General features: G+C 44.1%; 1 protein-coding gene across 1 annotated transcript in view; it reads right to left on the bottom strand.

Annotated features, from left to right (window-relative positions):
• Nucleotides 1–6,610: 6,610 nt before the first annotated feature.
• The window catches only part of LOC111853011 (calcium/calmodulin-dependent protein kinase type II subunit alpha-like), a 58,040-nt gene continuing 42,844 nt past the window's right edge, over nt 6,611–21,806 (bottom strand). The window contains exons 9-18 of the mRNA XM_023829436.2: nt 17,844–17,938; nt 17,632–17,754; nt 16,455–16,538; nt 15,946–15,988; nt 13,593–13,633; nt 12,016–12,064; nt 10,040–10,115; nt 9,228–9,322; nt 7,660–7,901; nt 6,611–6,691 (exon numbers count right to left, since the gene is read on the bottom strand). Coding sequence (XP_023685204.1) covers nt 7,669–7,901; nt 9,228–9,322; nt 10,040–10,115; nt 12,016–12,064; nt 13,593–13,633; nt 15,946–15,988; nt 16,455–16,538; nt 17,632–17,754; nt 17,844–17,938 — 839 coding nt within the window. The 3' untranslated portion in view covers nt 6,611–6,691; nt 7,660–7,668. The remainder of the gene's footprint in view (nt 6,692–7,659; nt 7,902–9,227; nt 9,323–10,039; nt 10,116–12,015; nt 12,065–13,592; nt 13,634–15,945; nt 15,989–16,454; nt 16,539–17,631; nt 17,755–17,843; nt 17,939–21,806) is intronic.

Below are 21,806 nucleotides of genomic sequence, written 5' to 3'. Positions count from 1 at the left end.
AGGAGTCTGATTACGGCCTGATTTAGAGAGAGTATTGTGTAAAACTTTGAAGGACATTCTGTTTTGTTACACCTGTGCCTCACTTTGAAACTAATTGATACTGCCTATCTTACTATGTCAAGGTTGGGAAGAACGGTGTAGAATAGAACGGTGGCACAGGCCTGGAAGGATTGGGCAACATAGGAGGGTTTCATGAAGGTTTTATGTCTCAGCTGTGTACCTTTAGCGCCCCCTAGTGTGTGTGAAAGCAAAGACAACCGTAATGTTAACATTTCATGGCTCAGGCGCCCCCTTTACCATAATGGAGTTATGTAAAACAATCGCTGCATTTAGCTCTGTTAGCAAACATCCCTCACTTCCTGTTCCCCCCCCCCCCCCCCCTACAGAGGCATCAAGCTAGTAGAGGAACTTGTGCAGCAGATGTGTCTTGGTGTTTCTTGAAGGTGGTGACGGGACATGGGCCCTCTTGCAGGTGCCAGTGCTCCTGACCTTTCACTTTCACTTCTGAAGCTGTGCAGACTGCGGTAGGCTGCTGCTATGCACGGATCTCGATTTCCATTCGAGAAACGGAGGGGAAAAAATAACTCTGATGTGTTAGAATGAAAGTTACATAATGTGAGAATTGTGTGAAGTGATAGTCCCGTCCGTTACTGTGGCTGCAGGTGTCATTACATTATTCACAACCGAAATCACACGCATGGGCTTCCCTTATCCCAGACATTCATTAGGAAACATTGAAGATCTGATAGCCCTGTGCCACCGTTCTATTCTTTCATGACAAAGCAAGCCGTGAGACGTAGAACTGAAGGCCGCAATCGGAGTCTCAGGAGCTTTGAAAGAAGAGACCACTCAATTGGGTCTTCTCAGCAAATCGCGTGAGAATGGTGGTATTCTGCAGAACAGTCGTAATGGTTCCGCAGAAATGTTTCGTAAATTGACCAAATTGCCGATATCACCAAAAAATTATACAAATAAATACAAGACTGATTCACCGGAAAAAATAAAACAAGGAAGAACCCCAGTTGTGGTTACGCAGTGTTTTATTAGCTAAAACAGATGCAAATGGGGGAGTTTTCATCCTGCTCTTCTTGACAGTGTGTCTTTGTTGTAACAGGTGTCCATGCTGATGTGTAGACACGGAGAAATGCAATTTGGTTGCTACATTTATTTTAAATCTGCTTTAAATTTCCAGCAGAAATGATACAGAGCATGATAATGCATGTAAAAATCTGCTTTAATTAATTAAAGTATGCGTGTAGTGAGATGGTAAATCGACTAATGTTTTTTTCCACGTACCAACACTAGATGGCGATCTAATTCCTGTCGGATACAATCTCCGGGTACCGGAGAAATTGTCTGCTGTCCGTGACTGAAAGGTACGCATCTTGTATGACGAAAATAAGTACCTGGGGGGGGGGGGGGAAAAACCTTTTCAACTTCACCTCAGTTCTACCCCTTAATTTTAGTTGCATTAATTTACATCTTAGATGCAGATTCTGAGTGTGGTATGTTTACATTTGGTGAAATTAAGACAACCATAATTCCTTATCAAAATGAAACTATGCAAATGAAGCTATATTTGTCTATGTAAGACGTGTAACGATGGTATGTATTCAGCGTGCAGATTTGCCCATTATCAATATCAGCACCACAAATGAATCTCCCCAAATACCCATGATTCATTTGAACAGATTTGTGCTTCACATGTTTTCCTTTATGTCTGACCTTTGTCATGAGGTGAATGGCACTCGGGTTGTTAATGCTGCTATTCCCGCCGCGTGAATCATCATCTTTCAAGTGCTTTTCAGAAATCCATGCAAGAGCAGTGCAGTGCATCCAAAACAAAAAGCCACAAAAGCTTTATTCATTGAATTTTTAAAGGTTTGGTTCGGTTTGCTCTTGCTGAGGTGGAAATCTGTGGTCGTGTGCAAGAAAAGTAACAGAATGTAGTGTTTACAGTTCACCAGGCAAACCAGGTGATAGTCTTTTACAACTCTGCCGCAGTCCCTGTCTGTCTCCATAACAACACATGCATAGTTTTGCTGATATGCAAATGCGTACACTGGCAAAATCCATCCTAAAAAACCACCCACGCCATTTGCAGAACCTCTAAGTACCTATTAAATGTGATGGCTTTGCTCTCTGACACGTGTGTCTGTCTCCAGAGAGAGAAAGAGATGCACCATAGAACATAAAATTCAGAATATGCCTACATCCAATGGGTTCTAAATGCAATGCACATTTAGACAATTTGTCTCCCATCCATCCATTCATTTTCTAAAACTGGGTGGAGCTTCTTATCTCTATTCAGTTACTTGGTTTTTAAATGTAATGTGAATGCGGGTCCCAAAAACACAGATTTACCCTCGTTCTACCGTAATAAAAATATTACAATGGTAATATTCTGTGAGTCTCCCCCTAACCCTCCCCCCCGATCCCACGCTGCCCTTCCTGCTCGCTGACACATGCCTCTCACTCGTGGTTGGGGCGCATTTGAACATCTGAACAGAAGAATGGACCCCGTGCAAACAGGAAGTGTGATTCCAAAACATTAATGGGAATGTTACATTTCGATCCATTTTCTGTACCCACTTATCCTATGCAGCCTCATGGGGGGGCTGGAGCCTATCCTGGAGGCTATGGCTGAAAGGAGGGGAACAGCCCAAGATGGGGCGCCAACCCATGACAGCGCTCTGCACCCGTCTCTCCAGACGCTGACTGACCAGTAGCCAGTCTTTGCGTCAATAAAACGCCACCATGTAACTATTTTTCCATTCTGCGAATGAGCCCAAACCATTATTATGTGTTGACATTAATTACCACATCACCATTTCTAAGATGCCAATAATGCAATATCATATTTAATGATTGATACCAGTTAACACATGTGAACATGTAATGTTTATTTTTACATTATGCTGAAGAATGTGGTTTGGTATGGAGTCTTGGATATGCAGGTAGCTCAAATCGATATGTTTGCTAATTTGCATTGAATATATCGCCTTTCAGCTTCACACAGTGACACTACATATGTCATTCAGTGTAACTGTGTAATGAATGTTAAAAGATTCATGCTTTGTGAAAGAAAAAAAGACGACTGAAAGTCTCCTGTTTTATCAGACCGTGAATGCTATCAGGGGGCATGAGAGTTATGGTGCAACTTATAGTTGAAGACATCAAGTTTAAGCCATGATTTGCATCAACTGAATGAAAACAAGAAAGCAAGTAATTGGCAAATACTCTTTTATTTGCAAACACCATTAAATATTTCTCCATGGCAGTGATATATTTAGATGAATATAATCGAAATCAAAATCAAAGCAACAAGAAACAGGTTAAATTTAGAACTACTATCCTACTGCAGTGATGCAATAAATTACAATACTATTGTACCTTCAAAAATGCATAAGGCAGCCATTGTATTCACACAGAAATACTGATATATTTGATGCAAAACAACATCCCTTTTATATAAATACATTTCATAAATATCTGATATACAGCGTTATACACAACTTCTGAGAGACTTTGACACAAGCTGCAGTGACTGAATAGGAAAACGTGGGGGAAAAAAAGTTCCTGTTCTGAAGAGCATGTCAGATAGTGAAGGGAAGACAATGCATAAGTACAAGGAAACGGTAACGAGCCCGAAGCCACATCCTGCTTCAGCACTTTCTTTTGAATTATATCAGAACAACAACAACAATAATAATAATTTTAAAAGTAACAGGTTGTGGTGGGAAAAAACATGCAAGTTGTCTGCAGGTCCACTTGGGTGGGGCCTGTTTACAGGAATAGGACATTTACAGCTTCCGATCGGTTTTGAGGTTACGATACGAAGGTCTCATCTTCTGCAGCACGTCGTCCACATTCTGCAGAGCTGTGCTCGAGAAAGTGAAACTATTGACAGAAAATAAAATTTGCCAGAAAGTTGCCCAATCGTGTTTTTTTTTTTTGTACAAACAAAAGGCTGGTGATCCCAATTCCTAGAAAATAACTCTAATCAAAGTCGACCTGCTGAATTTGAGAGGCACAGCCTTACTGAATACCATCTGCATGTTCTAGAATTTTATGAATGTGCTTCCACATCCACAGTTAACAGGTGTCTAAATCTTTTTTGAGTTGCGTGAGAGACACATTTGAGGCTAATAGGAGGGAATAGCATACAGCCAGACCACTAGGGGGCGTTCAGCACCCTCCTTCTGAACACCTGAGTGCTCCATGGCAGACAGATATGAAGCAATTACATAACTCCATAAGCAACAAAATTATAAGCATTTCACCAAATATGAGGTACTGGAGAATACATATTACAGGTCGCACTGTGTATGGAGCTGCATGTGTCCAGGACCCTGTTTTCCTCCCACAAATCAAGGACTTGCACTTCAAATGATTCGATGAAAGTGAAATGGCCATATGGCGTGAGGATGAATGTCATGATGGACCTTCCTCCTCAAATCAAAATGCTCACTTTCACGATCATTATAATGATGTAATAGTTCATGAATGATCACAAAACTGAACTCTTTGATTTGGGATAAACATTGTATTTACCTATCAAGATCAGATTGGTTTAAACAAGTACAAGTACATTACTTACGACTCAAATAAATTGCATTAACAGGGAATAAAATAAGGAAACCAAAATATTACATTTTTGCAATTATATTGTACTAGTAAATGATACATAGAAGGAGGAAAACGTAAAAATGTATGTGTGTATATATATATAAAATTCACTCTATGTAATATGTGTTTATTGAGCTGAACAGCATGTATGTGGAGCTGGGTTATAATCTGATGCTCCATACTATAGTGACTGGGCAGAGTTCAGTGAATCTCAGGCTATAAGCAGTAGTCATTCAATTTTTATACCCAGAAAATAATTTATCCATTAAAAACAATCCCAACTCAAGGTTAAAAAGGAGATATCAATACGGTTATTGCACTCTCATTTCCCAAAACTGCAGCTTGTTTCATTTCTTTCTCCCCACATGCTGTTTTTTTAACATTGCGTACAATCGAAAATAGAAGGTGTACAGTGTCCCCTCCCCCACGTTTACACACACACACACACACACACACAGGTTTGTAATTATATCTTTGTGGGGACTCTCCATTCACCTCTATGGGGAAAACCCCTACCTAACCCTAACCTTAAACATAAGTAACCAAACAAAATTAGTTTTATTTTTTGATTGCATGCACTGATCTTTGCAGGGAACTAAAAATGGACCCCACAACATCAAAATAACAGGTTTTTATCATATTGTGGGGGACATTTGGTTCCCACAATGTAATGTAAACATAATCCACACACACACACACACACACACACACACGTAGGGTAAACATATCCTTATGGGGGCCGCTCATTCATTTCAATGGGAAAAATGCTAACGCTAACTATGACAACCTTAACCCCTACCCTGCCCTAACCATAACCATAAGTAACCAAACAAAATACAAGAGTTTTTGCATTTTTAGTTTTTTCATAGCAGTCACCGATTTTTATAAAATAGAGTTTACCGGAAACCGGTCCCCATAAGGGAAAAAAAACGGATATTTATCACGTTATGGGGACATTGTGTCCCCATAAGGATAGGTAAACCCGCTTGCACAAACACACACACACACACTCACACACACACTCACACACACACGCACACAAACACACACACACACACAATGCCTTGCCATTTGGTTGATCATTAGGCAGTAGCAGAATCATAATAGCATCAATGGAATGGATATTACTTCATATATTACATACAGTACTTCACTGGAAGAACGGAAAACAAAGTGCTCTGTGGACTCCCACATGAGAACGACAACATCGGGATAATTTCCTCACCCAGAGGTTAAACCTCTACCGATGATTAATTTGCGGCTGTGAAAATCCACGGACTGAATCACAAAACCTCCTCACACAAAGAAAGAGGCACACGGGCAGTGGGAATGGATTATGTTAGATCCAGACCCAAAGCGTGTTCCTACAATTTCTTTCTTATGGAAGTTACGCCACCGAAATATATAATCCTCACACTTATAAACCGGAGCAGCTGTGATTAAATGTGATTTATCAGCACAGATAGAACAATTCTCATTCCAGGAAAAGTAGTACAAAAACATCAAAATGTAGATTGTATCAAAGAGACTGGTTGTATTTTGTTTTTAAACAGACACTGAGTGACAAAATTTTGTGCTTTACAAAGAGCAATAAAGAAAATTAGTCTTCTGAAATGCTCAAAAATGTGGATTAATAAATATAGACCTGACCTCCACATGTGCCACTTGGGCCAGTAACTTCGAAGACATGCGCTGATTACAGCAATTCATACTCAAAGTTAATGCGTGATGTCTCGACTTCGTAATATTATCTCGAGCAAAAACAAAGCGATAAAAAGAATATATATCAAAAGTAGTAGAAGTTGGTTTGCCCTTCTGAAGAAACGGACGGCATGAAGAACTCAGGAGCGTGACAATGGGAGAACGCAGAGTCAGCGGCGGCCATGCTGACTTGGTGGCAGTGCAAACAGCCCTCACCGGAACAATGAGATGAAGATGACGCCCATTCATGGCGATGGGATACCCCTGCCCCCCCGACCCCCCCCCCCCCTTATCCCAGCATCGACCCAGTCAGCTGATCGCTGCCTTCAAGCAATCTCCTGCTCGTGCCCCGGAGTTCAACCTGCGATGCGAGAGCGGAGCACACAGTCACACAAACGGAAGTGGAGACAGGATGGCAGCAAACACAGCGGCATGTTTAACGTTTGCGCTCAGCTCAGCCAGGGCTGGACAAGGGCTCTGTGGGCTTTTACGCTGATTAAATATAATGTTTGACCAACTTTATATAGTTCCAGAGGAATTATCTTTAAATCCACTGAAAATTCAATTGACATTTAAGCCTTGATTTATGTGTTGAAAATTGTATAATTTGGCATACATTTTATTTAATATGTTTAGTAATCTGTTGTGTAATAAATACCAATACAATAACGCTTTCTATGAATGGCATGTGTATAAGAATCTATGAACACATTATAACACATTATAATGCATTCATAAAGCATTATAAACACGGCTATAAACATTAAAAAAGCAAAACACATTATAGGCACGTTAAGTATGCATTATGAATGCTTTATGAAGCTCTTATCTATAATGCACTATAGATAATTTCATAATGCAGGACAAAGCATCCTTAATGCTTATACTGACCATTATAATGCATTATAAAGATATCAATAGTGCATTATAGATCAGAGCTTCATTGGAGTTTATAAAGTATTAAAAATCAACACTTTAATACCTTATGACTGTCAATAGGAAATGCTGTAATGCTTTATTAATTCTTATAATGACCATTATAATGCATTATGAAGGTATGTATAGTGCATTACAGATGTATGTAAAGTGTTACCACAAATACCACAGAAGTATGAACACACATGGCTGTGTGTTTAGTCTCAAGTGACAATATCTTTCACCCAGTTTCTTCAGCTCTGACTCTGTCTGACAAACAGTTTGACAGACGGCTGATACATTACAGAATATCAGTCAGAATGAAGGCAGTCTCTGGAGAAGCCAGCATGTCACAGTCATGGGGGTGATGATGTGTGGTTAGGGCACTAGACGGCTGCCTGACAGGGAACTGACCTCGCGTCCTCATTTGGCGATAGCGGAGGGCGACCCCGAGCGGTGGAAGTGGACGATCTGCCACTTGCCGTCACGCCGGTGCCAGATGCGGGACTCCTCGGACTGGGCGGTGCGAGGCATCCCGTTGGTGTCGATGTACTGGGTGATGCGGACGTAGGCGATACAGGCGGCTTCGTCGCCGACCAGGTGGATGTGCGGGTTCAGGATGGTGGTGTGAACCGGCTTGCTGTTCTTTGACCACACTGGCCAAAGCAAAAGCGCATAGGATATGCAAGTAACGTTACACGTGCATATAAGGTTAAATCAATGCATGACGATATTAACTGCAGTGTCTGGTGTAGCATCCATTAAAGCCCTGTTCTGTCACTGTTACACAAGTTACACTGGAACCTGGTTATTCAGAAGAAAAATGATTTTCACTTGAAGACTGCAACTTTGTTGCCACAGGGTGAGGCTAATAGGAGGGGACACTATGAGCTCGGACAGGGTTTGTAAACTACCATTTCAATTAAAAGGACCTGGATTTCACTTTAGTTCTTGCTGTGTGCTGGTTGGTCAGTCTCCTATAATCATGCCTGTGTCACTAATGTTAATGTGAAACAGCTGGATGAGTCTTTCAAGCCAGCAAACAAAGCTGTAAAAGTACAAGATGAATTGATGTATTTAACCAAGCAGGGGAGCCTTTCAGTTTTAAAGCAGTTTGTAAAACCTGAAGCAGCTCATAGTGTGTCCCCTGATACGGATTAGGGGGTCCCCCTTGGTATCACATCAGGCACTGTTTTCATTATACTGTTTCTTTTTTTTCCAATAATTTCTATTTTCTAACGTGGACCAGTATCAGTTTTTGCACTAGTTTTTGTCTTAGTGAGATCGTTATCATTTCTGGCCGTCTTTCCCATACTTTCTGCTGTCCAAAATCTGGTTTGTGTTAACATGTTTTTTTTTCCACTTAATTCATTCAATTTTATTTTCACAAGGCATTTGTCTCTGAAAAGATTCTGCATGCTGCTCAGGCCCAGCAGTGCAGCAATGTACAGAGCTCTGCAGTGAACTTTAAAGGTTGTGGTCAATTATCTACTCTGATTTGCTTTGGGATGAGAACCCTTTGGGAAGAAAAGGATAAGTGTATATCCAATTTTATATCCTCTTTGAAACCACTGTTTCAACTACTGTGTAAAATTACTCTGTCTACACAACAAAATCTATAGCCAGGACTATTCATTTTATTGGCTGGGTTGGGAGAGACTATAACTGGAAATCTTTGGTATCAGTGTAAAAGGTTTGCATTAACATTGCTGCTGTCAATTCCATTTAAACCTCACATTTGAACAAAGCAAAGCACAAAGCCACAGCCAGAGGTGGAAATTTCAGGTCCACAAAACACAAATGCGAACCAATGTTTTGTTTCAACCAACAAGTTGAGTATTAAGGGTCACAGTCACAGAGTACTCAACTAGTTGGTTGAAACAAAACTTTGGTCTGGATTTGTACTTTCTGGACCTGAACTTTCCACCCCTGTGTACGTCTCTGTTGATTCAGACACAGCCAATGCTGTCACCCTGGCTTACAATTCTCAAAGTAGAAGCGGTGAAAATCCAGGCCCTCCACCAGGTTTCCCAGGGCCTCGGGTTCGAAAGCCGTGACACTCGGGTCACACATCTTCCTGTGGGGAGCCAGGGATAAAAACGATTCAGGAACCCTAAGTGTCTGATTCAGGAACCCTAAGTGTCTGATTCAGGAACCCTAAGTGTCTGATTCAGGAACCCTGTGTCTGAGCACTAATTTGGCAGTGGAAGCCGTGACATGTTAGCAGCTCCAGAATTTGTAGTGACCCCACCCCCCTCCCCCAACACATGGAGCCATTTTCTCAAATATTTAAAGACACGGGAACATGAACTGGAGCAGAAACAAGATTAACAACACAGAAGATCCTCCTACAGATTATTTGTGTCTTTAGCATTTGATAAGCCCTTAAAATGCTTCCCATCTTGTCCCCATATTGTTGTATAATTTTGTCTTTCAATCAACATATGGGTAAAAAAAAAAAATCTAACAGTAATATCTCTCATTAAGCAGACAGAAAAAATGTTAAAATGAATGTTAAGGATCTAATTACATCACAACCAGAGAGTACAAAATGCCAGTAAAACCTTAACTTAACTTAAATTCCATTCAAATAACTTCTTAGTGACTCCTAACTTAAGTGCTGATTTATTAATGTACTCAAGGTTTTCAAGTCAATAATTAAAATAACGACAGTCTGAGATTTGTCAGACAATTTAATATGAAGTTGGGGGTATATAGAGAGCTAACAGAAAGTGACCTTTTCTCTTCTAGCAAACAGTTGCTTGACAGAAGCGACCCGTAAGTTCTAACTTACGTGTAACTCTCGAAGTCTCCATTGCTTATGGCTTCAATGAGCTGCTCCGTCACCTTAATGATCTCCTGTTTCCTCACTGCGCGAGACAGACAACATAAACACACACCCCAGCAGAATCCCCAAACCTTCTTCAGTGACTTTCCAGAAAATACTACAAAGAATTTAACGACAGTCAGTGAATCGTTTGTTTGTGTCAAAAGCACCACAATAGCAACGACAGTGTTTCATAAAAAGCACTGCGGGAATCGCATAAAAGCTTCATGATAGTCTGCGGCGTCGCTGACTATATACCTGAGCTGGTACCTGAGCATGTGTATATTTATACAATATGTAAAATATACATGCCACACGCAAATGCCATGCAGTGACATGAAAATGCTTATGGAGGTGTTTCTGTCTACGATTTCAGAACCATAGGTGTATAAATTAATGCCATATTTGATTTTTTTGGCAGAAACTGGCTGAAATTATTTATCCGAGTTTGAGTTAGTCTAGGAAATTGAGTGTTTTTATTTTTCGAGCTTTGCTGTTTGAGAATTGAGACTTAAATAAATCCCACAGCTTAGCTAAGCCAGAGGATTACTTATAACGTAAGCCTTGATCTGCACACATATTGTCTATGTTTAGCCTGCTGTTAATTACTCTTTATGTGAGGTTCACCAAAAACAGGCAGGAATTGGTCAGAAAAGCCCTTTATCAGACGGACTCTTACGCTGACAGGTTATAGTGATTGATTCGGTGTAGCTGTGTCTGCCTCCTGTGTTTACTTGTAGGTGTTTTTTGGATTGTTTTGACAAATAAATGTTTTTGGAATGTGATGTTGTACAATCTTGAAATGATGACAACAGTCACACATAAAGGACTTTATGCCACCTCTCACTGTGCTGAGGAGTGTCTGTACATGCTTAGTCATGCACCTTTGTGTGTATATGTGTGTCCGTCTGAATAATGCCTCTGTTAGCTTTTACGCCGGCATTACGCTGTGTATACGTGGTGTGTGTGACCTCTGTGTTTGGTAATGCAATGGTAATATTGAGTTCTGCGACCGTGAGCAGCTCTCCATTCCTCCAGAGGTCTTCTTCATACAGCAGGCCCTGCCTTTAATCTGAATCTCAGCAGGAGTGGGTGTCATCGGCTGGGGAACGCGAGGGGCCAGGAAACTCGCACTCAGGCCCTCGCTGGTGCACAGTGTGCGTCTGTGTGCGCTCCTGCGCGTGTGACTGAATGCATGTAGGTGTAAGATATCCCTGGTGGCGGGAGGGGGGGGCAGCCTCAAACAGTATGCCCCCTATACTAACCCAGGGGGAGGGGGTCCTGCACGCCTACCGCCTTGTGAATTACAGTCTGTCTGGGCTTCCTGCTCCTTCACTATATCCCTCTTATGAACCTCAAATGTGGACATAAAGGAAGTTAAACCCTTAACAGCATGCTCTGAATTTCATACCCGAGGGTGCTGCTGTTAGGATTATCTTATCATTATTACATTATATATTACACTTCTTTTCTAATAATAATAACACTTTATTGATCCCTGTCAGGAAATTCACTTTTCGCCGACCGCATCTTGCTCTCCATGACACACATGTAGGTGAGAGGAAGCTTGGCTGCGAAGGGCGGCAACCTGCAGGGGAGCCCATGGGGCATAAGCACCTACAGACACAGCTATTCTGTTAAAGCTGGACTCAAACCAGCAACCTTCCGGTGTAACCCACTGGACCACGCACTGCCCCCACTGGACCACACACTGCCCCCACTGGGCCACGCACTGCCCCCACTGGACGATGCACTGCCCCCACTGGACCACGCACTGCCCCCACTGGGCCACGCACTGCCCCCACATGGTGCTTTCTCTACAGTGTGGTATATCTATCCCTGAATCTGACACGCGCACAAAGCAAAGATTTTCACAAATTCTGCCGTTTCTTAACCAGCATCCTTTCCAGTCACAATAGCAGACGTCTGAGTGTCATCCTGACCTCTGGTGTCTTCATCCTCGATGGTCGTGTTGCTGCTTTCCGAAGACTCCTGCAGAGGAACACACACAGGAAATGAGAGCCTGCTCGGAGTATATATACACGCAGAGCGTCGCAGGACGTTTTGTCCTCCATGCTGGAACCTTGGGGGGAAAAAACAGCCTCGGTTGGAGTAAGGGATTGGATATGGGAATGAGAATGGCCGTCTCTGGAGCGAGTGCCTGGCCGGCCAACGGCATTCGAGTTTACCGGAAAGACAATTCTGACAACATCAAGAATGAAATGCAGCCACAGCGATGACAGAAGACAGCAGAAAGAAAGTCCAGCTCCGCTCTGAAGCTCAGGCTTGTTCCCATGTGCCAGCAGTCATTCTCCCACTTGTTTAGCCTCCCACGGCCTGGCCAAGAGGGGGAGCTATAGCACACTCACCATCAGCTGCACATTGGGACTGGACTTCCTGTTCTGGAAGAGAAATGAGGAGATGGATGAGATGGAAACCTGAACACGACACAGTGGGGGGGGTGGGTTGGGTTGCCAGTGAGCTCGGTCACTGTGAGTGTGCGTGTATCTCTGCGTGTCTGTGATATCACACCCGTGAGATCCCGTCACCGCTGCCTCATGGGGTCATCCAAGCTCCCTACAGAAAGGAATGAATTTCATAAGACTGGTGCTGATGTCTCTCTCGGGCCCATGTGTAGCCCCCCCCCCCACCCCCCAGGTGTCTTCTCGCCCCCAGCCACTCATATGTTGGGTGTGTAATGGTCATAAGCAGGCCGCTGACACAGACAGGAATATACCAGCATACATGAGCGTCAGCAGTTGCGCCGTCTCTCTGCATCATACCTCCGATGCAGGAAGGTGGTGTCCTGTGCTGAATTTTACACTGATAGACGAGTCACCGCACATCACTCAGACGTAGCCAGTCTCAGGAGGACAAGACAGACGCAGCCAGTCTTAGGAGGACACGCCCTCTCAGCCTCTTTTGTTCGATTTCGAATTAAGATTCTTCGAATTAAGCGGTGCATCAAAATTAACGGAGAACTAAGAACTCAAAGGTAGTGGAGACATGGCTTTCCTGGGGTTCCCCAAGGTTCACCTCAACATTCAAAGGGGCAGAATAGTGGAACTTGCCATGTTCTGCTTTGGGTCTGTGTGAAATCAACACCCTGGACGCTGTTCCCCAGAACCTTTCAGAACCACAGGAAGTGTTCATACAACACAGACTCACCATAAACAGAGACTGCGATGGGTCACTCACTGTGAACTGAGACCACAGAACAACCACTTAAGAGAGAGACAGACGATGCCTCTGAATCAGACCATCTTGAAGTGTAATCCTTTAAAAATCAGAACGGTAAAAGGAAACACTTGCAGTTTTGTGTTCTACTTGCTACTAAGTGCTACTTAGCGAAGTTACTAAGTGCAAATTCTTTTAGTGCTAAAAAAGTTCACTCTAGATAAATTTTATCAGCAAGCCAGGGCGGCATCTACATCGTCACTCTCTCTGAAACGCCGCTGTTCTGAGCTGTTTCGCAGTAAGTGACTCACAGTCACAAACGTAACCTTCTCCTCTCTCCTACCTTCACGCCATCAGTCTTCTTATTGGCTACGGTCTTAGCTCCTGAGCAGAAAATAAAGAACAACAGAAAGGTGGCGATCAGAAAAGGAACGAAAGCCCAAAACAATAGCGCCAAAGGCATTTCAGAATGGCAGTCCAGACCCGCGGGGCGTCCAAAAACCGATCGACCGAAAGAGATTCCGCCCAGCGCAGAGCCCCCGTGAACACGCCACGACCAGATCCACGTTCTCCTGTAACCATAAAAGCGGCACACAGGCACGGTCGTCTTCCATCAGATAGCGCAAATGGTTGCAAGACAAAATGAACGTCTATTGAAAATTCAGAAACGTTGGAAGCCTGATGCAGCCTTGAGGGTCGTTCCTGAGGAGTTCAACCAGAACTCTGCAGAATCCAGGCCTGAGCAGGTTCTAGTGAAATGATTCTGTAGCTTCTGATAGTAACTGCATTGACCCCTTTTAACTATTGTAGTTAAGTGTTAGTGTTTCTTTCTCTCACATTCCCTCCATCTCCCGTTTCTCTCTTTATTTGAAATCCCCCCTCAAAGAGACCAGCCTGGATGTTTTCTCTGTCATTTCAATTGACACTTGTCTAATTATAGCCCCCACCTTGGGTGGGTCATGTGGATATCCCATCATACAGCAGCTGGGGAGGGGGTTGTCCAATGCCCAATCCCCCAAGCTGGCTTTGCAGCCCCTTCCTGTCCCTGTGTGAAATGCCACATCAGGGGACAGAAGCAAATGGGGCATCTGCCAGTCTGGTCAGTCTGAGGGGCAAACAAAGCAAGTGGCCCCAGCCAATCAGCAGTCCGTTTCCTGTCCAGAAACAGAAACAGCAGGCTTTATGTTTTGCTAGCAACGTTGCAACAATGGATTGTTTGGCGTGAAAATGAAATGGCTGTTAGCGTTTGCATGCATCGAAAGGTTCCACACTCCACGAAGTCTCTGAGGTAGCGACTGGCAGACTGTGCTCACATTCCCTGGCATATTGACGGAAGTCTATTCCTGATCGTCGGAAATTCCTGGCCGGCTCTGTCATGCCATAGCTTATGTTAACATCTGACACATCTAATCCAGCATTAGAGCTTCAGGGCAGTTAGGTATCCCCATTTCATCCGGGTGAGGCCACAATGCTTTCCGCTAACGAATAATGAGTCATTTCATGCCCTGGTTTTCAGGATGAGGGCAATTTATAAAGTAAAAAGCTGCCATGGGCTGTAGATTTGTACAGACAATCAAAAGCATTATCCAGCAAAACTGGACACAAGGTTACAGGTCCAGATCAGAGGATGAGGACTAATGTTACATCCCTGAGTAACATAACAGCTCCTGTAAATATTCTACTGAACAGATGAATAAAAGGCAAATTATATGCAAGTTGTGGTCTGCAAGTGACTGTGGGTGATTGTCATGTACTAAGAAATTTGCTTGTTTTACTTACACAAAAATATTCTGAGGGCAGAAGGAAACATCCAAGCAAGTAGAGGAGGTTGGACCAAGACCTCTGATTGGTTGGTCCAGCCTCCTCTAGTTGCTTGGACCCACCTCTACAATCTCATTGGTTATCTCACTGAATCAATAATTTTTCCTTCTGCTCGCAGAACATTTTAACATGTTAAAACTCCCATGAGCAAAGAAATTTGGTAACAACAAATCAAATGCACAGAATAGAAACAAGAGGAGTGCAATGCATAAAAATCTGCATTTTTAACAGGTATCCGTCCTGAAGCTGGTTTGTTCATATTGCAGAATTCCCATTCTGCTGTGCAATGCAGCTGTATCCATCAAATGTAATCTGCAGGGCCTCTGAATGGGAGGGTGGCTAAACTATGCAAACTTACTCGGTGTACTGTACGAGTTTAAAGTGAAATGCCTCAGCTTCTGTTGTCCTTCATTTCTGTGTTTAAAGGCCCTTCTTGTGGGAGAGTGGGGCCGCAATGACGAGGCGCCCAAATACGTAACGGAAGCACCACTGGCCTCGAGAAACATGACAAAAATAGGAACCCGGTATCACCTTTACGTTCCACGAACCCGCATTCCGGTTAGGATATGGTTCACTTACCCCGTTACGTGAAAAACTCACCATTCATCTTCCCCGTCCCTTTTATAAATCGACTTCCGTATCGCTTGCCTCAGAAGCGGTAGGCTAAGAGGTTTCGTTATAAGTGGCTCACAGCAAGTTAACGTGCCACATAGTTAAGCCAGGCTGGCTGTCACACCGGCCCGTTTCAGAGCCTCAGAGCACATAGTGCATGATTGTGCAGGTCAGCCACATGTGAAACAATTCAGCTCTAGATTCACAGCTGGGCTGAAGTTCAAACGGTGCGGCCCTGGAGAAGGTATCACCTCAATATTTACCTGTAAAGTTTCGTGTTGCCAACATAGTGGTAAGAATAGCACCCTGGAAGACAAGAGAAAATGGGTCAATCATATTGAGAAGAGTCTGCTGTTGTCACAAATGAACATCACAAGCTGCCACAGCAAGGACATAGCTGACGGCACTTTCTGTGACGGTGACAACTGTGGACCTGTATACTTCTGCTTTGAAATAATTTTTTAAATTATCCTCCAAAGTAACAAGTGCCATGACAGACTGAAGATGGAGAATCGTATGAACAAAATGGTTCCTGGAATCTAATGTTAATTTAGACTAAAAATGTTATGGGTTGTGTCTTTGTCTGTATGTGTGTTTTTATGCTTTGTGATGGGTTTATAGGTAAACTCATACAAACAACCTCAGTCGTCCTTTCTGGACACAGGACCAAACACGCAAATAAAGTCTCTGACCTTTAGTGGTTAAATGTTACATATGTATCTTGTATCTTTGTGAAACATCCTTAAGGCATAAAATATATGCTTCTCTGTACCTTCAGCTTCCTGCGTGCATTGAACTTCTTCAGGCATTCCACCGTCTCCTGTCTGTGCATGCAGGAGGCCACTGTGGAGCGGTGCTGGTGGGGAAGAAGAGGCAGGGGGTGAGGTCAGAGACAAGGAGGGCGTGGTCACAGACAAGGAGGGCGTGGTCAGAGACAAGGAGGGTGTGGTCAGAGACAAGGAGGGTGTGGTCACAGACAAGGAGGGCATAGTCAGAGACAAGGGGGGCGTGGTCAGAGACAAGGGGCAGGGTCAGAGACAAGGAGGGCGTGGTCAGAGACAAGGAGGGCGTGGTCACATACAAGGAGGGCGTGATCACAGACAAGGAGGGCGTGGTCAGAGACAAGGGGCAGGGTCACATACAAGGAAGGCGTGGTCAGAGACAAGGAGGGCGTGGTCACAAACAAGGAGGGCGTGGTCACAGACAAGGAGGGCATAGTCAGAGACAAGGGGCAGGGTCACATACAAGGAGGGCGTGGTCAGAGACAAGGAGGGCGTGGTCACAAACAAGAAGGCGTGGTCACAGACAAGGAGGGCATAGTCAGAGACAAGGAGGGCGTGGTCAGAGACAAGGGGCAGGGTCAGAGACAAGGAGGGCGTGGTCAGAGACAAGGAGGGCGCGGTCACATGCAAGGAGGGTGTGGTCACAGACAAGGAGGGCGTGGTCAGAGACAAGGGGCAGGGTCAGAGACAAGGAGGGCGTGGTCAGAGACAAGGGGCAGGGTCAGAGACAAGGAGGGCGTGGTCACATACAAGGAGGGCGTGATCACAGACAAGGAGGGCGTGGTCAGAGACAAGGGGCAGGGTCACATACAAGGAGGGCGTGGTCAGAGACAAGGAGGGCGTGGTCACAAACAAGAAGGCGTGGTCACAGACAAGGAGGGCATAGTCAGAGACAAGGAGGGCGTGGTCAGAGACAAGGGGCAGGGTCAGAGACAAGGAGGGCGTGGTCAGAGACAAGGAGGGCGCGGTCACATGCAAGGAGGGTGTGGTCACAGACAAGGAGGGCATGGTTACATACAAGGAGGGCGTGGTCACAGACAAGGAGGGCATAGTCAGAGACAAGGAGGGCGTGGTCAGAGACAAGGGGGCAGGGTCAGGTCCTGGTAGGTTGCTGGGAGGGAGATCTTTACGCTGGGAGGTGGGGGGGCATTGGAGGGGGATCCTTACTGAGATCCATGGGTGCTTGAGGGCCTCAGAAGCAGTGATTCGCTTTGTCGGATTGATGGTCAGCATCTTGTTGATAAGGTCCTTGGCTTCGGGGGTGACGGTGTCCCATTCAGGAGAGGGGAACTGAAACGGGAGGAGAAGGAGTGAGTGGCGGGGGGGGGGGGCGAAACACTTCATACACACCTTCGGAAAAGTGAAGCACGACTGCTCACGTCATAAGCTCCGGCCTTGATCTGCTGATAGAGCCTGTGCTGGTCCTCGTCCCAGAAGGGGGGGTAGCCCACCAGCAGGATGTATAATATTACACCTGGTGGGGGAGATGGGGGTAGTTTGTCATTTTAACACGTATGCTTTATTGATAAGTGAGGATGCTGTATTGATCCTCACATAATGTAATGCATCTAGCTTATTAAAGAATTAGACCACTCATACTGTACTAAATCTGAGAAGGAACTGTCTTCAAAATCCCATACTAATAGTATCGGGGGTTTAGCTATAACTCCTAAATATCATCTTGGGCCTCCTGCAACTTTCAGTTTGAAGAAATCTTCCATGAGAGCAAGGGCGTAACTTTGGCTGGAACATTGGGGGGGTTGAGGTCTCCACCCATTACGGGGGAAACATGATTATTGGGGGGGTTGTATTAGCTGGTTTTGATTTATTGGGGGGCCTACAACCCCCCCATCCCCCCCATGCATGTGAGAATTTACAGAGCAGGGGTATAATGTTTCCTGAGCGTCAGTTATTATTTTGTGTTGAGGGCCCCCTTATAAAGTCCGGCCCCGCCTGACTCTGCAGGGTACCTATGCCCCTCAGATCCCGCTGAATAGTTTATATAACAGGTAATTTAATCCAATATGAAGTCTGTTCAGCATTTTTTTGGAGGAATTCAGTACATCAAGCTGGTAAGGAACATGGTCTTTGACTGTGAGGATACAAGAAGTCCTTGATGGTGAGGATACAGGAAGTCCATGTTCATTTGTAATCTTTGACAGTGAGGATACAGCAAGTCTGTGTTCATTTGTAGTCTTTGACTGTCAGGATACAGGCAGTAGATGTTCATTTGTAATCTTTGATGGTGAGGATACAGGAAGTCCGTGTTCATTTATAGTCTTTGACGGTGAGGATACAGGAAGTCCATGTTCATTTATAGTCTTTGACTGTGAGGATACAGGAAGTCCATGTTCATTTGTAGTCTTTGACTGTGAGGATACAGGAAGTCCATGTTCATTTGTAGTCTTTGACTGTGAGGATACAGGAAATCCATGTTCATTTATAGTCTTTGACTGTGAGGGTACAGGAAGTCCATGTTCATTTATAGTCTTTGACTGTGATGATATAGGAAGTCCATATTCATTTATAGTCTTTGACTGTGATGATATAGGAAGTCCATGTTCATTTATAGTCTTTGACTGTGAGGATACAGGAATACATACTGACGGAAGTCATGCTGGTTTGGGAGGGAGTTTGTCTACAGTTGTACAGGTGCTCTTCAGTCAGGGCAACACAGAGTGATTGGCTGCTCTCTTGCTGTCCGCCAGTGTTCTGCCAGGGGTGAGTCGACATTAGGTCCTTGCTTATTGTTTTCCAAAGGACTCTGTTTTGCATTTTTAGGGCCCATATATATAGCTTTGGACCTTCTGTCACTGGAATTTGGGGGAAGCTAAAAATACTCCGTTGGTCAGCAGAGAGGCATGTGGAATGCTGTCCTCATACAGCCAACATACACACACATCCCAAAGGAGCCCAGTACTATCTCTAAGAAAGTGCCAGCACTTTAGAACATAGAGGCATCACAAATTGTCCTGCCAGCTTTTAAAATCCCCAAGCACTGGATTACTCCACAGCAAATTCACTGTTAAAATTATACGTGATTCAGCGCTGAACTGTTAAAAATTTCCTGTTGGTTTTATGAACAACATCAAGTGTGAATTTATGTTAAGCTCCAAGAGACCCAACTTTGTCCTCGTTCATCAAGCGCGGATCACAAGTGCGGCTGACGAGCTGCTATGAGGCAAACGCGGCTGTGGCTTGGTCCCGAGCTTCTCTACCTCTCCTGGCAGGAAATGGTTTCTGAGCTTTATTGCCTTCTAAGTTTTATAAGCGTCAATCAAAAATATGGTACACTTTCAAAGTACATACATTAGTAAATGTTCTAGATTATTGAAGAATAAAGATATTTTTGTGAAAATCTATATACATTATATATATATGTATATAAAACATGCAAGAAGAGTGAAAGTGTTGCTTTTAACAGTTTTTTGCACAGAGCCTCTTAAATACAATTTCAAAGTGTGGATTTTGATGCCTGCAGCATTAATTCGTCTGTAGAGTTTAGAGTTTCACTAGCTACTGCTACAAATGGGGTGTTTTGGTATATTGGCTATGAATGATTTATGATTTAATGCAATCAAGTGCACCATAAGAACGGCTATAATAGTGTTACTGATCCCCTTTGTGTATATACTCGTTTTGTTTTAATAACTCTGAAGGCCTATTCAAACTGAACAGAAGACTGAGGTTTAATGATGCGTCCTCGTTGAAGTAGCTTCTGTTGAGCATTGTTCTAGCAAAACATTAATACTGCAGAGCAGTAAATAAATTCAGTTGCAGTTAGTGGATCACATGCATTTGTGTTTGGGCATCACTGATCTAGTTTATTTTCAAGTCGCATACTGTTCAGTGTCATGTTAGGAGCAATTACAGGCCGAAATGTGGTTGTAGAGAGAGTGAGAAATTACTCTCCAGTTATGCGGGTATTTGAATAGGCTTGGTCATGTGTCTCAAGTTAGCATGACTTCAGGTGAGTGACATAAATTGCGACAAGAGTCATGTAGTGTGAAGCCTTAACACGACGTCTCCTGGCTTCCACACTTAGGGTTATATCTCTGATCTCAGAAGCTCCTGGAGTTCCAATCCCACCAGGTAACGCTGGGCAGAGCACGGGGAGGGCGGTCAACATGCAGTAGAAGGTCGCCAAGGTGTTTGCAGTGGGTGAATGAACGGCACTAGCTGGTGTAAACAGTAGCCTGTCAGCTCAGTAATAATGTAATTTAATAAGGCTCACAGTAGGGGCATGAATTCCCTGACAGATTCAGGGGGCCCGACCCTTTACAGGGGCCCTTGAATATGTAAAACTATAAAATTATATAACGTATGGGGAGCCCAAGGTGACATTTTGTCAGGGGGCCAAGAATATCTAGCTACACTGGGCTATACATAAGACAAATAAAATGTATCAAAAAATGTAAACACACAGATATTTAATAACCAAATGGGCAATTAAAGACATATCAGTAATTCACTTCTCAGGAATGGGGACGCTAATCATCTTTAGTCCCATCTGTGTATAATCTGACCTTTTCATTGACGCACAGGGGCCAAACGGAATGAAGAAAAAACCTTCAGTCTGTCGTCCAGCATAAGGAAAATTACAGTGTAGGTGTTCTGCGTGGAGGGTTTCATTCCATTGAGAGGATGGAGGGGGTGTCAGTGAAGCGGGGCTCCAACTAGACTGTCTGTGACCCCCCCCCGCATTTACGGAGGCAACCATAGACCATGGACCCAGGGGCCAAACTTAGAAGTTCCAAACTAACAACTGGTATCCAGTGACTGCATTGCAGTGCTTATTTTAACAAAACACAAAAGCTTGTTTTTATACAAAACATTCAAAGGTTTAGCCTACAGCAAAATAAAACAATGCAGCCATTTCCTAAACATTCATTTTTAAGGATTGTGTTGAATGGGACAGATAGACTGCAGAAGACCACTGGGATGGACACTGCTGCCACTGTCAAGGGCAACGGCTGGATGGATCTCACAATAAGTCCATGTTTCCCAGGAGTGAAAGAGCAATGGAAGGATGGAAAATCCTACACACAGTAAGTCCAGTTGGGTAGACAATCTGGGCTGCAACGGAAGCCAAAATGGAGCAAGACTATGGCCATTGTTGTATGTATGATTACTGCAGGTTGTGTAGGTGGCTTTAGGACCCGAGGCTCATTAGCTGTCGCTCCTGGTGCTAACAGACAGAAGAACAGCAGGTGTCCCACACCGTGTCCCCTGCCATGTCCCATACCGTGTCCCCCGCTGCGTCCCCTGCTGCGTCCCACGCCACATCCCACGCCACGTCCCCCACCACGTCCCACGCCACGTCCCCCACCACGTCCCCCACT

This window comes from Paramormyrops kingsleyae, chromosome 10 (genome assembly GCF_048594095.1).
Source record: "Paramormyrops kingsleyae isolate MSU_618 chromosome 10, PKINGS_0.4, whole genome shotgun sequence".
NCBI classification, from domain to species: domain Eukaryota; kingdom Metazoa; phylum Chordata; class Actinopteri; order Osteoglossiformes; family Mormyridae; genus Paramormyrops; species Paramormyrops kingsleyae.
Note: the sequence above shows the minus strand (reverse complement) of the source record. Positions and strands in the feature narration are given on the sequence as shown.